At 28.4% G+C, this 18393-nt stretch overlaps 1 protein-coding gene and 1 long non-coding RNA gene across 2 annotated transcripts; both read left to right on the plus strand.

Moving 5' to 3' along the window:
* The first annotated feature begins 5241 nt into the window (after positions 1 to 5241).
* Positions 5242 to 7186, plus strand: LOC105777578 (protein phosphatase 2C 37). The gene is made up of 4 exons (XM_012600923.2): positions 5242 to 5826; positions 5913 to 6236; positions 6472 to 6577; positions 6672 to 7186. Exons 1-4 carry the CDS (start codon positions 5365 to 5367, stop codon positions 7013 to 7015), a joined length of 1236 nt encoding a protein of 411 aa, XP_012456377.2. The 5' UTR covers positions 5242 to 5364; the 3' UTR covers positions 7016 to 7186.
* Positions 7187 to 13095: 5909 nt separating this feature from the next.
* Positions 13096 to 14929, plus strand: LOC105776034 (uncharacterized). The gene is made up of 3 exons (XR_001127832.2): positions 13096 to 13224; positions 13674 to 13746; positions 14761 to 14929. It is a non-coding gene; the product is annotated as an uncharacterized LOC105776034 (long non-coding RNA).
* The last annotated feature ends 3464 nt before the right edge of the window (positions 14930 to 18393 follow it).

Genomic DNA, 18393 nt, shown 5'->3' on the forward strand with positions numbered 1-18393 from the left:
CTTTATCTGCCACAACGTGAATCTGGTGTTGCGATCCAACAGCAAAATTTCATACTTCAAATGTGTCATTACCGTGATTGAGATAAATAACCCGAAAGCTCTGATACCAATTTGTAAAAAAAGAATGTCGGTAATGATAATATATCATAAAAAAAGAAATAAAAATAAAGAATAGACAAATTTTTACGTGGAAACCTTTTTAGGAAAAAACTACGAGCAGAGAAGAAGAAAATTGACTATGTCGAATTCGAATGATTACAAGAGGAGTAGACTATGTCTATTTGTAGGCTTGTAAAACCATATTTTAATAGGAGTGTAATAAGATTGAAACACATTATTCTAATCAATATCAAATAGATAGAGTTTAATAAGGTTTAAAAAACATTATTCTAAAATAAAATAAAATAGTATAATTCTATAGAGATTTTACTTTTATTTTATTTTACTACTGTATTTTACTTAAATAAAGATTTGGATCACTTAATTTTAATAAATATTATAAAAAGAAATTAAAACCTAACTAACTCGAGTCAACTCGTGGAAACTGACTTAACCAAGCATTAAATTAAATAAATAAATAAATAATGGTCAGCTCAATACTTTTATTTTATTTTTATTTTTCAAAAAAGGTTAGGTCCGCTACCCTCAAATATTAAATAATACGCCTATCACATCACATGCTTTTGCCAGCCCCCAATATTCTACGTGGCACTATTTCACTGGTCTTTAACCTTCTTGTGGATCCCTAATATATATATATTAAGGTGGCCTATGACTCCAGAGGTCTATTTCCACGTCTTTCATTATCACTAAATACTTGATTTAACCTTAGCCCTACACGTGTACTTTGGTTATTATTTTTTTCACGTGATCAGGCCCTTTTCTGCAATTATTTATTTTATTTGTAGTTTGCCGAAAGAACATTGCCACATTGGTTGCCTTAACAATTAATATATCTTCTTTTTCGCCGAAAACACCAATTAAATTAAAAAAATACAAATGATTAATTTCTCATTTCCATTATGTATAAAAAAAATCAAATTTCATGAAGTTTTTAATAAATAATTTTATTTATAATTAAATATACTTATAGTTTGAATTTTTCAAATTTGACCTAACTCTATATTTAGATCTAAAATTTTGTTTAAGCTCATGTGAAAAATAAATTTAGTTGTAGATGAAGTACAAGTTTCATCATCACAATAAATGTTTTAGCTTCAACATCAATAGAACATTATGACACGTTTATAATTGGCTTTGTCATAACTCAAGCAGTACATATCTGGAGTAATTACAAGCACTTAATACGATAAAAAAATCAGTCCCGGACAGTCCAAAGCGGCGAGAAAAAATCGACAAAATAATTGAGCATTCGCCAAACTAGAAAGGATGACAACAAAATCATCCTTAAGATCGCTTGTAAAATGAAGATTACATGCATAAGTAAGACTAAAAAAAGTGCTACAAGAGCAGATAAAAACTTCTAAAACTGAAGACTTATCAAACAATAAAAAAAACAAACAAAAAAATATATAAAACGTAAGACAACACGGGTCCAAATCGACTCGTGAAATCATTTATTATTCTGAAATACTCTCAAAACATAAACAGATTAAGAAGCTAACGAAAAGCCACTCGTTTTTCTAGAAAAATTGCTAGTGGCCAGTAGAGTTTTAGCAAATGATAAGCACATTCATCTGTCCATCACAACTTGTGAAGACAACAAAACTACTCACAACATAGATCTGCAAATTGAAAAGAGAGAAGACATGTGGAGTGAATGAGAATAAGAAAAAAAATGGTTGGTGGGAGCTGGCACCGTCGTTGGGCAAGACAAAATATAATTTTATGTTTACATTACATTATTGTATTTTATGGATTTAATTTTTATATACCATAAATTACATAATATATTACAAACTTAGAAAATCGGTTGGATCAAGCTTGGGTTTCAAATGCTTGAGTTCGAGCCTGACTCAAATTTCACACGAGCCTTTGAAGCTATGCAAATAACTTGATATTTAAACAAGTCTAATTATAATTATATTATTGGGATGGTAATTTAAAATTTTTCTTTCTTTTGTATAAATAGATTTATTTAAACTTCAAATTAAAGTTTCGAAGTATATTTATAAGAATTAATGAATATATTGTTTTTAGCTTTTCCAACACTTTTCTCGTCATTATTTATACTAAGATATAATTATAATAATAATAATAATTCCTGCAATAAGATGACATCATGAATTTCACATCATAAAGTAAATGACAGCGAACTCACGATGCTCATAAATATTTACATTTCTATTTATTTTTCATCAAAATGTATACTTGTATTGTTATCTTCCATTATAAATTTACAAGAGAAAAAAATATAATTTCATTATATGAACCAAGAGAAATTGAGGTTCACCCTTAATATAAATATTATAAAATTTTAATTCCACAGACAACTTTCATATTAATGGTGTTCAAACAGTTAACTGAATCGAATTAGTATTAACCGAACATTTTAATTCTTTAACCGTTAATCGATACGAAATATTTCGGTTAATTCAGTTGGTTAACCGAAATTTATACCTCTTTTTTGTTAAAACAAGTATAAAACAAATAAAAAAATTGATGATATTCATTTGACCTAATTAATTGAATTAGTAATAGCCTAATACATACAATATATAATATTATTTATTAAGTTTGGTTAATTCGGTTAATTACCTGATTTTGAACCGAATTAACCGTTAACCAATATTTCAAAGAACCTTTAACTGACCTCCGATCGATTAACAAAATTAGATCGATTCGATCTGTTAATTCAGTTTTAACCGAAATTTGAACACTCCTGATTCATAACTACGTGCCTTGTTGTTTTTAATATTTTATTTTTATTTCTTATTACACCCTAAAAATGTGTATCACTAGCAACGTATCAAATAATTTTTATTGTACAAAAAAAAGTGTAACGTGAAATTTTATTATAATGGGCTCTCGTGAGAATTTTTTTAAAGCAACAACTATGGTTAAAAGACAGAAATGAGAAGATTACAGGCCACATCAAAAATTAAAAAATTATGCTGGTGACTTGAAGCCTGTTAAATCAATTTCTCTCCTTCTTTAACGTTGAAACCTGTTGAATTAATTAAAACGTAAATTTACGCGTGTCAATGCAAATCTTATATGCGTTTAAATCGATCTTTTTTTTAATATTGGTTTAAGAAAAATCCTATGCCATCCCACTATAATGGGATATTGAAAAGACGTAAAAAAAATGTATCTTATTTTAATTGAAATAAAAAAATTGTTGCAGAAAATTAATAAAGTAAAGGGGGTAGTTATGAAATTTAGAAAAAGTATAGGGTGAAGTAGTGGGAAATAGCTACGTGTTCAATTTGCAAACAAGGACGGCAAATTATAAAATTCCTTTTCAAGGCAATGCCAGAAACGTGTAATAGCGCTAGCAACGAGAAGGGGGGGCGCGGTTGGCGCGTGCGCACCTTCCGATCCAGGTCAGCAAAAGACACGTGTCAAATATTGCGACAAACAATGCCCTCAGATATTATGCTAAGCGAAGTGGAACCTTGACATGTGGGCCCCACAGTCCTTCTGTTACGTAGCTGAAATTTAATAAATACCCTCCTGTTTTAGATTAGATCTTCCTCTAGTCGCAATCCCTGGAGCGTGAACTCACGCTCCCTTCCATTGCTGACTACAATTAATTCAAAATATTCATTTTAAAAAAACAATAATTTATATTTAATTTAATTACTTATATTTTTTATATTATGTATGTCCGTTTTACTATGTTCAAGGTTCGTAACTGTTCCTCCCAATAATATTTTCTCTAATGTTCAAACTTACGTTCTTCCCTTGAGAATGTAATATATCTTATATTTATACCTAACCACTTACAGATAATTACTTACAATTTTATTTCTTTTATGACTTATGTTATCGTTTTCTTCGCTTTTAGAAAATTCAATTATATTAATTGAGTGAAATAATTTAACTCAGATATTCAATTGAATACTTCTATTAACTTAGAAGCACCTTATAGCCCAAAGTTAAACTTTCAGACATGTTGAAATATATTTGTAAAAAGTGTTATAAAGTTTAAGATTTAACTGTTTAGTATTACCACGGAAAAATATTTTTAGAAATAATATATTCATTTTAGACGTAATGTAATAAAATAAAATAATACATTTATATTATATTTAAATTTATTAATATTATTATATTTTAGTAAAATATAAAAAATAATTTTTGTACATTTATGATATGTCAAATATAAATTTTAAATATTCTTAAGCAATTAAAATTAATTATTTATAAATTTTAATTTAAATATTAAAATATAATAATTACAAATTTAAATATACAATGTTGTCTATTTGAAATAAATTTCAATGGGGATTAATTGTAAAATAAAAAAGGATAAAAATCTAGATCGTATGATTAACATCACTCTCTAGAAAAGCGTGTGGAGAGTTAAACCGAGCAAAGAATCTCGTATACCATGATCTCGACACGTGGTGATATCTCCGCAAAAGTTTATTTTTAAATAATTTTCTAAAAAATAAAATAATTATTTAAAAAATAATAATAATAAACAGGAAAACAAAGAGCGACATAGCGGGGTCGTCCCCACCTCTTCCCTTATGGACCACATGCGTGTCAGTAAAGGAAGGTCGTTTCACCTACTCGTGTCGCTAAATCATTGGCCCACGTTGCCCCCACCACTTTCCCTATTAAAAAAGAGGGCTCACCCCAGGTGTCACCTTTTTAACGACTCTGATTAAATAGACGGTGCCTGATTTACCTTCTTCCAATTTCAAGTATATCGACGTCACACCAACTGTACGTGTCGGGTCCATGTTGCCCGAACGGTGACGGGCAATCTGCCCGTTCTTTGATGCCAAAAAATTATAACGTAAAATTCTACAAAGGGTACCTGTATTATGTATTTTTCACGAACTTAATCTCTCTATTATAGTTCAATAATTTCTAATTTGTTTTACTCAAAATGTGTTTTTTTTAAATTTACTTAAATATGTTCAAATTTTGATATTAATAATGAAAATTAAATGCACATTTTGAAAATATAGGATTAAAAATGAATAAATTATAATTGAGAGGTTAAATTAGCTAAAGGTATATAGGACAGGGACTTTATTTGAAATTTAACCAAAACTAGTGCTCCCACACTACAAAAGCACCCTCCTTTGCCGTTTTCATGGGTCCTTTAATTTCAATTCAAATCTGCAAAAGAAAAAAAAAGGAAAAAAAATCTCTTGATTTTGAAACGAAGCTTGTTCTTTAGCGTAAAATAGTTTCGATATTTTTTATTCGTTTTATAGTAACCAAATGGCTGGAGTTTGCTGTGGAGTTGTTCCTGAAAGTGAAACTGCAGCTGCGGTCGAACAAACATCGAAATCATCTCGTCGCCGGAGAATGGAAGTTCGTCCGTTTAAGTTTGTGGCTGACGCTGCCGTTCAACCGCCGTCGGAAAACGGCCGGAAACGTCAGAAGCTTGACCTCGATCTCGTTCTCCCGGCTTCTCCTCGTGACTGTGATAACGCTGTTGAGAGCTCCGGTACTAACAAGGTTAACGGAGATCAGGAAATTAATGAAGGTTTAAATTCTAATGGAATAGTAGAATTAGAAAAGGAATTGCCGAAGTTTGGTTTGACTTCCGTTTGTGGTCGACGACGAGATATGGAAGACTCCGTTTCAATTCATCCGTCGTTCTGTAAACTAACCAGTGAAGCTCAAATTTCGTCGGATATTCACTTTTTCGCCGTGTTCGACGGCCATGGCTGCTCTCATGTACTTAACGAATCTCCTTGACTTGAAAATATTGTGAACTTTTCAAATTTAGTTTTCTTATAACCAACCTCTGTTACCTTTTTTAGGTTGCGATGAAGTGTAGAGATCGGTTTCATGAGATAGTAAAAGAAGAAATCGAAGCCTGCGGAGGAGAAAAGGCGGTGGAGTGGAAGCGAACCATGGAGAGAAGCTTTGAGAGGATGGATATGGAAGTTCAACAATCTACGGTGGACTCCGTAGAGAATCCGAATTGCCGATGCGAACTCCAAACTCCACAGTGCGAGGCCGTCGGATCTACCGCTGTGGTTGCCGTTGTCACTCAGGATAAGATCATCGTAGCTAACTGCGGTGATTCCCGCGCTGTCTTGTGCCAAAACGGCGTCGCTCTTCCCCTCTCCGACGATCACAAGGTATTTTACCTTTTTCATATAATTTCACTTTTTTTTAAATTAAAATTTATTTATATTGATTAAAACTTAATCGAATATTAAAAATAACAATAAAACTGAACCGAATTGCATTGATAAATATTAGTTTGGTTGATCAGTTTTTTCAAAATTATTCTTATTAATTTAAATATAAGTTAAAATTAAATATAAAAATCCAGTTTTTTTCTCATATTAATTTATATATTTATTATTATAGCCGGATCGACCCGATGAACTGCTCCGAATCGAAGAAGCCGGTGGTCGAGTAATTTACTGGGATGGAGCTCGAGTTCTTGGTGTTTTAGCCATGTCAAGAGCAATAGGTATTTTTTTTTAAAAAGGAAAAACCTTTTTTTTTTAATTTTTTTACTAATTTTTAGAATTTTATAGCTAATTTTTATGTTTTTTAATTATCAGGTGATAATTATTTAAAGCCCTTCGTTATACCAGAACCAGAGGTAACAATAACAGAGAGAAGCAGCAGAGATGAATGTTTAATATTAGGAAGCGATGGACTATGGGACGTGGTGACAAACGAGACAGCTTGTGGGGTGGCGCGTATGTGTTTACGCGCTCAAAAGCCAGCATCACCACCTATGTCTCCGGATAGTGACGCTGTGGTTCGCGGTGCTGGAGTCGAGAGTTCGGATAAGGCTTGTTGGGATGCTTCCATTTTATTAACCAAATTGGCTTTGGCTAGACATAGTACCGATAACGTTAGTGTTGTCGTTGTTGATTTGAAGGAAAATCAACAGTTATAAATAAAAATTAGAATTTTAGAGATTACTAATATTTAACTAAGAGACGCAGAAAAAGTATTAATGAAAGAAAATATTGTATTTTTTTGCCAATTTAAGGAAATATTAAAATGTAAGATGTGCTTTTACTGTTTTTGGCAAATTATAAATGAGTATATAGTCGGTTAATTGCAATTTTCCTTTTAGTTATTTTTAGATAGCACCAAAATTAAAATATTTTAACACAACATTTGGATTTATGAATATGGAATATATTAAAATTATAAAATGTATATAAATTATATTTTAAAAATTTATTGATTTAAAGAATTTTTAAAACGTTTTAACCAGATTATAATATATTAATATTTTATCAATTTTATTTTCCTCTTTCTCCTACAGCTGAAGGAACATTCCTTGACGGCCTTTCGTCTTGCACCACCCAAGTGGTCATCCATCGATTAGCCACTCGCATGTTTCACATCTCCATTAGGTCACTGCTATTAGTTGCTATGCATTTATCTTCAAAGGGCAACAATTGATACACAACAAATTTTCCATCTTTTCCATCTAAAACCGACTACACGAATGGGTCACCACCTGTACTGTCAATGATGTGGCATTACTAAGCATGAGGATCTTCTCCCCATATATATCTTGGGCACAATGATAAGGGGATATCTTTTCTCTTTCAGCAACCTTGATCTCTCCCCTCTCCCCTCTCCCTCCTACTTCTCCTCTTCGGACATTCCGACTCTTCGCTCATCATAAGTGAATCAGTCGCCTTATCACCACCATCATTTCCTCCCTATTGAACACCGGTATCAACACTATTAAAAAAGAATAATTTAGATTTAACATGTTTAAAAGAAATTGACATTAAAACTATCATCAGGATACATTCTATGAGTGAAAATTTGAGCTAATATTTAATGATGATTAACTTAACGAAAATACTAAATTAATAAAATATTAATATTTTAAAGATTCAATCATAGTATATGAAATTCAGGATAAATTTAAAATTTAAGTTAATATTTTTAAAAAGTTGAATATAATTAACCCTAAAGAAAAGTTAGTAGGAGATATAATTAATTAATCTTTGATTAGCGTTAAATGTTCATTCAACAAAAGAAGCAGCACTATGGAGTCCACCATGTTTGACCAAATTAAGCTTTAATTAACTTTATTAAATCATTCATTAAAACTTTTAAATGTTATCCTTTGTTCCTTGAGCTCGACCCTTTATTATTCTCTACGCAACAATGCACTACATCAAACGTTAAATAAAGTATAAGAGATAATTACAAATTAATCCAACATTAATTCAATCAAAAAATATCTAAATATTATAATTAAGTCATTTATGTCTTTTAATAATTAATACGTTAATTAAGTTTGGTATTACCCATCAACCGAATCTAAACTTAATTAAAATTTACAGAAAAGTCGTTCATTTTATAAAGTAACAAACATTACTATATTGGTATTTTTGTTGTTTTATATTTATAAAAAAACATCATAATTTTTCATATCTTAATTTTATCATTACAAGTAAAGTCTCGTTTGGTGTTTATATTAATTTTTGAAATAAGTTTGCTACATAATTTTGCTCACTCGTATTATTGGGTGTCAAAGCATTTATTTAAAGATCCCATTATGGTAGGATCTCGTCAGATTATTTTGAATCAACGGCTGAAAAAAAAAAGAGAGATAAAAATGAACATTAATCCACCGTTGATCTTCGCACTGAGTAACATGAGTTTACGTTTTAACCAATTCAATCGGTTTCAATGTTAAAGAAGGAGAGAAACTGATTTCCAGATAAAAGCAATGTATTCAGTAACCGATTTAACATATTCCAAGTCATCAACACAATTTCCTAATTTCTAACCGCAACCATTGATTTAAAAAAAAATCCCACTATAATAAAATCTAACCTTAGACGTTACCGTGCCATAGTCTATTTTATATAAAATCATTAAAAACTACTTAAATATACGATATTAAGATTTAAACCTAAAACTTTACAGTGACAACAAAGAAATCTTTAATATCAAGTACTTATATTGAATCTCGACTAAATTAAAAGTCAAAATTTAAACGGGATAAATCTCTCCCGAAATTATATTTTCTTTATCTATAAAACTCGAATTAAAGCATTATTTAAAACGTATCAAATTCTTACTACTCGATACAACATACTTTAGTTAATCAATCCTAATATATAATTGTGATCAAAATATAACAGAATATAAAAAATTAAAAACTATATACAATAAATATAAAATATCTTAATTTAATTATGTGATACAATATAATTTAGATGACCCACTCACATGGCTCGTACTTTGCCAAGACGTATCATTGGTCGGCCACTTATTTTTTTTCCTTAATTTTTATTTTAATATTTTGAATAACATGTATAACAAAATTATTTTTAAATTCGTGTTTATATATATATATATATATATATAATATATATATATATATATATATATATATATATATTACACTTATTTCTTGCTTATACGAAATAAGGGTAATTAAGTAATCAAATAAAATCTGTAACTTCATCTAAAACGAAAACACATTCATATTCTATTGCATATTATAATTATTTAAGTATTTTATTAAATTGGTACTACGAATATATTGATTATTAATTCGGTTGAAAATAATAAAAAATATCTTATAATTTATATTTATAAAATTTAATTTATATCTAAAGTAAATCTAAAATAATAATTATTTAAAAATTACAGACTTCAAAATATTAATTTTATCATTTCAACTAAAGTTATATTTTATTTTATATAAAAAAGTAATAAATATACATATTTTTTCACCCGCATTATGAATATGTTATGAGAAATTATTTTATGGACCCTTCCCACCGCATCATCCATAGTCATTTTTAATTATTTAATGATATTTTAGTAATTTTTTTCTAAGTCATTGACATTTAATTTTGATAACTTTTTACTCTAAACCGTGAATCTCGAACCCTGAACAACTTGGGTTCAATGTTCACTATTCGGGTTCAAGGTTTGAGGTTTGAGTTTGGGTTTAGGGTATAAGATTCAAGATTTTGAATTCTGGGCTCAGGGTTTAGGATGAAAAAATTGTCAAAATTATGTGTCAATGATATGGAAAAAAATGTTGAAACGTCGTTAAATAATTGAAAAGGGATCATGGATGATGTGATGGGAAAGGAAGGGTCCATAAAATGATTTCTCGGTATGTTATAGTTTAATATTACTGTATTTTATGGATCATTCCCACCACATCATCCATGACCCCTTTCAAATTATTTAATGACATTTCAACAAAATTTTCCATGCCATTGACACGTAATTCTGATAATTTTTTTACTCTGAACCTCAAACCCTAAACTTTGAACTTGAACTCCAAACCCTGAATAACTTGGGTTCAAGTTCCACAATTTGAGGTTTGAGTTCAGGTTTAGAATAAAAAAAATCATCAAAATTATGTGCCATATACTTAGAAAAATTCATTGAAATATCATTAAATAATTAAAAACAGACCACGAAAAATATGGTGGGAAAATTCCGTAAAATGATTTCTCGATATGTTATAGTTTAATATTACTTTAAAGAATTTTAGTGATTAAATTTTATCCGTTCATTTTGTTTAAAAGATTTAATAATATATATATAAAGGAGTGAATAACTTTTGTTTCAAATCACAAAAGCATTCAAAGGCAAACAAGAGATAGAGAAAATCTCATATAATTGACTAAATGTCGACTCAATTTGTAGAAAAAGTGATATTCGTGCATCTTTTTTTATAATAAATAATAATAAAAATACGGTCCAAAATAAAGTTTGTTCAACATTGGATTGGATTAATAAAACCAAGCAAATCAAATATTTAATTATGCTTTTCATTGACTTGCTAAATTTGGTTGCTTGTTGCATTTTCCTCATCTAGAATATTTTTTTATGTTTTTTAAGAATATATATTATTTTATTTTATTGTGTCGTGTCACGATTTATGGGTTATTCAAATATCGATTCGTTATTGAATAGTTAAAATTTTAACTTTTTATAGAGTGACAAATATTACTATGAATGTATTTTTTAACTTTATATTTTTATATAGAATAATTTATAATATCAATTTAAATCTGTAAAAATATCAAATATGATGCAATTTCAACTTAGTACGTCTGGAACTTAAAAGTTTCAACTTTACTATTTCAACTGAAACCTTGTTTTTAATATAAATTTTATAAAAGAAAGATATTTTACAAAAGAAAAAATATTACCTGGATCAAAGGTGTGTTATAATTCAGTGTATACGTATGATTGTCCGATATATATTTAAATTTAGGTGATGCTCGTGTGATAGACATGTCAATTGGTTATATCAGTCCAGTTTTAAACATAGTTAATATGGATTGGATCAATTCGAGTGTTAAAATTTTCGAGTCATTTCTGATTTTGATAGTTTTCAATTCATGCCATTTTAGTTTGAGGGTTAGATTTTCTAGATAATATCATTATGAGTTTGGGTTATTTCTGGTTCAAGTCAAATTGGGTTTAAGTAAATTTAAGTTCGAGTTTGATTAATTCGAGTCAGATTGAAGGAATGTTAAATTTTTTGAGACATTTTTTTTGGTTGAAAATTCTAACATATATGCTGAAAATGACTATGGAATTTTAGGTCACATAAATAATGCACTATATGGTGCTGCATCATATGAAATGAGAATATGCTAAAGAATTTAATCCGAATTCCCACAGTATCAAATTCCTTCAATACAATATTTACTATGATCTTTTGTTGTAAATTTATGGTACATACTTTTTTAAAGTTATGAATTCGATAAATTTTAGATGAATAACTATTTTTCTAAATAAAAATATTATGAACCTCATAATGGCCGAAATCAGATTGAATTGATGGGTCGGTATATCAGTGTGACGCAGGGGAGAAAACTAGCTACATTGGTAGTGTTGATTGAGTCTTAGTTCGATTGGTATGGGTATTGTTGCCAATCCAGGAGGATGTGGGTTCGAGTACGCTGAAACTCATTATCTTCCTATTTTATGGGTTGGGGAGGGGCTATGGGCAGTTTTAGGCATCGTGTATAGTAGATATGATTAGAAATTATAATGAATTTTTTGAAGAAGAAAAAAAACTACATTGGTAGTCAATTAACTATTAATAAGTTTCTTTTTTTGGCCACCTAATTATGAAAGTTAGAAAATGATCACCGAACTATTCAATTTTTTCTTTTTGTTCACCTGTCGTTAAATGGCTAATGAAAAATGAATTGTCACCTTTAAAATTGAGATAATAGCAAATTTAACCCTCAACATTTACATATTGTGTCAATTTAGTCTTAAATTTAAAATTTAGTGGATTAATTGAATGAGTAATGAGGCTCTCTATGTTCACCAAAGATGGTAATAACGAGGGCAACAATAACAAAATAAGCTTAGCTAAACTAATGTCGAATGATTCAAGCACGAATATTATGAAATTGATAAAGAGTGAACTGGCGAAGACTAAGTCATCTCAGCCTTTAGTGTTCAATCCAACAGTAGAGTGTAATGACCCAAAAATTCACGGGCATCGGAAAAGTATAATATCGGGCCTCCGTCTTAGTAAATTGAGTTCGAAAATAATTATTAGAAGTAATTAAGAGTTTAGTTTAGTGCTTAATTAGGTATTAATTAGGTGAGTTTAGTTTAATTAAGAGAAATTAGGAAAAAAGGACTAAATTGAACTAGGGGTAAAAGTTGAATTATAGATTAATAAAAAATAACAAGGACTAAAATGACAATTAAGCCATTAACAAGAAATGGGGCAGGATAAGTGATAAAAATCTTAGATTTTATGTTTTATATATTATTTTATATCATATTATTTTATATCATATTGTATTATATTATATTATATTAAATAAACTAAATAGATGACAAATGTATGGTAAAGATTAAAGACAAGTGTAATAGTAATAATTATATAGGTACACTTGTAATAAAGATAAATATATGCTTAAATAATAAGTAAAAGATTTTTTTTATATATAATATATTACTAATTAAAATAAAAGAAATAAAGTAAAGTAAGTAAAATAAAAAGACAAAGAAACAAGAGAAGAACAGAAAAGAAACAGAGAAAGAGACGAAAACAGGGGAAGAAAAAGGGAAAGAAAAGAAAGGGGGAAAATTGAGATTTTGAAGCTTGATCTTTAATAGGTAAGCTAAATCAAGTCCTTTTCTCATAAATTTGATGTTTTTGGAATCCTAGAGTGAAATACTCTTGGATTTAAGTTGAAAATTTGAAAGTTAATAGATTTTTTGTGTAGGGTTTATGTTGAATAAATGATGGAATTGAGAATTTATTTGATAGAAATTTTATTTGGAATTGAATAAAGGATTGACTTGTAAACTAAGCTACAAGTTTTGAATTTTAGGGATTAAATTGAGTAAAATTCGAAATTAGTGAAAAATGCTGAAAAATTAGTAGATAAATTTGAGTTTAGAATAAATTTGAATAGAAATAGAGTGTGAATTAAATTAGAAAAGTAAATAAATTTAGTTAGGATTAAATTAGAATTAAAGTATAAATTAGATAGAAATTTTATTATTTTATTATTATAAATTAATGTTGTAATTAATAGTGTAAATTATTATTATTTTCGTAGCTAACAAGGAACTCGAGGCATCGGCACACAAAGGAAAAGAGAAGGTTATTGAGGAATAATAGAGCAAATTCGGGTTTGTATTACTATAATTAAAATTTATTTATTATTAATTGTTATATTTTAATTAAAATGCATGGTAAGTAAAATTAGGTAAGCAATTGGAATGATAATAGTGACTTGAATTGAATCAAATTAAATTGAATGATGGAAATATGTGAGTATTTGAAATGTATATCGATTAAAAAGTATTAGTGATTTGAATTTGGTTGAAAAATGAATTTAAAATATGAATTAAATAAAGTGAATTAATTTATGAATATGTGTGAAAATGTGAATTGTGTATTGATTGAAAAGTGGTTTGAATTTAATTGAAATATGATTATATGTGATTATTTGAAATATGTATTGGTATTAAATTGTTAATTGACTAGAAAGTGGAAAAGTGATCTTGATTTTGAAATAGAAAAATGATTTGAATACCCTATTAACTAGTCGGGCAAAGTCGGATATAGTTGGCATGCCATAGGATTTGGAAGAGTACGGGATTTATCGGCTTTACTGATCAGGCACTTTATGTGTCGTACATCAGGCACTTTATGTGTCGTATCTCAGGCACTTTGTGTCGTATCAGGCACCACGTGTGTCGTTTCTGGCACTTATGTGTCGTTTTGGGCACAATGTGCCGTACTGGTGTGTATGGGTTGGAATCCGTGTATCCGTCAAAGTCCAGATTGTTAATAGGGTGAATAATTGAAATGAGAAAATCAAATGAATTTGATCGATTGTGGTATTGAATATGAGAAAATTTAAAATTTGCATATTGAAAATTGATATTGAAAATAAAAGGCATGAATCAAATGTTTATGTAGTGATTGAAATTGTTACATGTGATATGTGAGTGAGATTGAGGAATAGTTAAAAATTTTATTGTTATTGTTAAATAATGAAAGTTTATGAATTAGTTGATATTTAAGAAATCGGATAGTTATATGCTTCGTAATTATAATTCTTTATTGCTATTATAATTTGAATTATGGTAATACCACTGAGTATAAAATACTCAGCGTACGATTGTTTCCGTGCGCAGGTTGAAAAAGGGGTCTGAGTCTCGGGTCAGCATCCATGTCAATCCCGACTCCTGCATAGAGATTACGGTGATGTTTCTTCCTTAAATGAAAGTGGTATGTACATAAGAATTATAATAGTCATTTTGGTATGTTATATAGTTCTGTTGTAAAGTAAGATATTATGTGTTTTGATGATTATATTAATAAAATGGTAAAAGTCCTTTATGGCATTGGTATCAAATTGGAATGACTTGATTAGTTTTATGAGTTAATTAGAAATGATATGTCGAGTAAGATTTAAGTATATAAATGCCTTGATTGAAATATTGGAATTGGGTTAGTTATATTTTGAAAATTTGCAGGGGGTTTTATGTAAAAATAAGCAGAAATGTTGCCGAAATTTTTATAAAATGAATGAAATCAATTAGTAAAATTTATGACAATGTATGAATTATTTTAATATGTTGGTTATTTATTTAAGAATTATTTGTAAATTGTTTGATATGTCCGGTAATGCCTCGTAACCCTGTTTCGGCGACGGTTTGGGGTTAGAGGGTGTTACACAAAGAATAAAAGTATCAAGAGAAAATGTGAAAATTATGATATTGAGTTTTACGTGTTTTTAATTTTGATAATTTTTTATCAAATTAAGCTGATAATTTTTTTTTAGCTTTTTAGGTTATACAATTACAAAAAAGAAGAAGAAGCAAAACTGCAAAAAAGAACCAAATTACATAATGTCGAAACATTGAAGGTTAATTTTTTTAGAATTAAGACTAAACTAACACAATGTATAAATTTTTGAGGGTTAAAGTTGTTATTATGCTAATTTTAAAACCTGACACATCATCTTTCTATTAGCCAATTAACGATTGGTGAATGGTGACCAAAAAGAAAAAAATCGAACAATTGGGTAACTATTTTGTAACTCTTCATCGTTGGGTGACTAAAAAAATTACAAGTGGTTGACTATAGTTTACCTGTAATTTATTTAATTGAAACCATCGAACGAGTGACTTAACTAATTGATCACTAGTCTGATTTCAAAAACCATAATGAACCTATTAGTAGCTTAAAATAAAATTTCTACTTTTATGATACATAAGCCCCATTAAATTATGATTTATTAGTCCAACTATGATATTTGCAATTTCATCCATCAAGCCCAATAACGTTACATGGAATTTGATTCATAAAATTACATAGCTCTATTTTATTTTAATTACTTTTTCACTCTATTTTCATCATCATATCATAGCATTCATGTTTGTGTCACGTGTTGAGATTTTAGTTTCATTGGCATACCACTTTACGCTTCAAATTAAGCTTATAACGTTCAAGAAAGTCGAAACAAGAGCTATTATGTTAAGAGTGTAGTAGAATGCTATACAAGAGTATTAACGCATGCATCATGACATTTAAAGTTGTTCATGGGTCGGGTTGGGTCGGGTCGGGTTTGATATTAATACACTCTGTGCTTGCCAAATCCCGGCCCGAAATATTGGCTTAAAATTTTGTCCAAGCTTACCCATATTTGCAAAAGACTAACCCAAGCTCATTTTAGGCCCAATTATATTGCTTTTAATTTTTTAAAATATTATATTATATTATATTAATATTTAATAATTTTATACATTTTTTATTTATTGAAAATTTTTATAGTCTTCTTAACATTATTTTAATGTTTACCTTAGAGTAGTATTATATATTTAGTATAGATTTATTATTTCAATGTGTTTTAAATTACATAATATATAAAAATAATATTATAAACTTAAAAATGAGTCGGGCTTAGGCATTGAATGTTCAAACTCGAGTCTGCCCATATTTTAAACAGGCCTAATTTTTTTGCTAAACTCATTTATTGGACCTAATATTTTTGCCCAAATTTTAAGCTAGATTTTGTGCCTGACCCATGCATTAGAGTAGTTACCCATAAATGCTTAGTGACATTGTAGTGAGATTAGGGGTGTTCAGATGATAGATTCAATTAATGTCCCGAGTCGGATTACCATGAACTAAATTAAATAAAATTTTAAACCCGTTAACTGTTAATAAAACCAAATTTTTTTTGAAACTCGTCAACTGAATCGAATTAATTTCAGTTAATTCAATCAGTTAACCGAAATTTAATATAATGAAAATACTCTTTTTCTTTGCTTTTAATTTAGAGAAGTTTACGAGAAGTCAAAAATAACAAATAACACAATAGCAATAATAAATTAAAAAATAATCACAATAGAGTGGTTTTTTTTTTTGGTAAATTACAATAATAAGGTAAAACCCGAACAACAAACACAATTAGTGTGACTCAAACCCAGACCACATCTAAGGCAACGAACACCCTTGACCATCAAACCATCATATGAGATTCACAATAGGATAATTTAAAAAAAAAATTGTTAAATATTTTATTTTAATTGTATCTTTCATAACATTTTACTTTGGCCCATTTAGTTTACAAGTGTTTATATTTGATAATATAATTTTTTTAAAAAACTTTAATAAACTCCTAACCAATTTAATCTTTGTGACCCATAAATTAATTATACTTTATCATTTAATCTTTATACTTTATTTATTTTTTACTTAATTTGGTACTTCAATGTTTATAACAACATTAGTTAATCTAAATATTTTATTCGATTAAAATGCTGAAATAAATTTTAAGAATTATTAACATCGTTAAAATTATTTGTTAAATTCATGTCCATTACAATGTAATTTTTTGTCACATGATTATCGAATGAGTACTTTTTAAATTTTAGAAGGTCACACCAGTAAAATTAATAGAAGAATTTTGATGGTGTTAACAATTGAATCTAAAATTTAAATTCAAAAATAGGACTAAGTTCTTAAAATTATAAGTTTTAAATTTAAATTAGGATAAATCTCAAAATTATACATGAACTTTGATTTGATGCAATTATACACATTAAACTTTAGTCGCGGTTCAAATGTATACATGGAACTTTAATTTTGATTCAATTATACACATTCAAGAAATAAATCCATCAATTTATTTTTATATTGGATAAATATAATTACATGTGTATGCAATAATTGTGTTAATAATTCATGAGAACTAAATCAAATCAAATTTCATGTATAAAATTGCACAAATTTAAAGTTTATATATAAAATTACACATTAGACCAAAACTTATGTATAATTTTAAGATTTATCCCTTTTAATTATTTAGTCCAAAAATAGTTAACTTAACACGAAGCATGGGTAGGAAACCATACTAATTGTTTTAATTAGTATAATAATACATTTAGTTCTCAATACTTACACATTTATCAAATTGGCCCTAATTCTAAATAATTCAACAAATTTAATCCCTTACAAATTTATCAAATTGGTCATAAAAATTTCAATTTCGTCACTAATATTTTCTATTGATTTTGATTTGGTCACTAGTATAGTGTCTATGAGCGTTATTTTCCAAGCTTATTTCTTCACCTTCATTTCTTCTCAAAGCCCAAATTTTCTCGAGAAAAAGAAAATATATAGCCGGCCCAATGGAAAATGGAAAAAGAAAATAAGAAGCCGAATCCAACGAAGAACAAAAGGCAAAACCCAAGTATTCTTTTCTTTTCAATTTTCCGAGGTAAAAAAAACCCAAATCCAGAAAAGAAAAAGAAAAAGAA

Source organism: Gossypium raimondii, chromosome 10 (genome assembly GCF_025698545.1).
Source record: "Gossypium raimondii isolate GPD5lz chromosome 10, ASM2569854v1, whole genome shotgun sequence".
In the NCBI taxonomy this organism is placed as follows: domain Eukaryota; kingdom Viridiplantae; phylum Streptophyta; class Magnoliopsida; order Malvales; family Malvaceae; genus Gossypium; species Gossypium raimondii.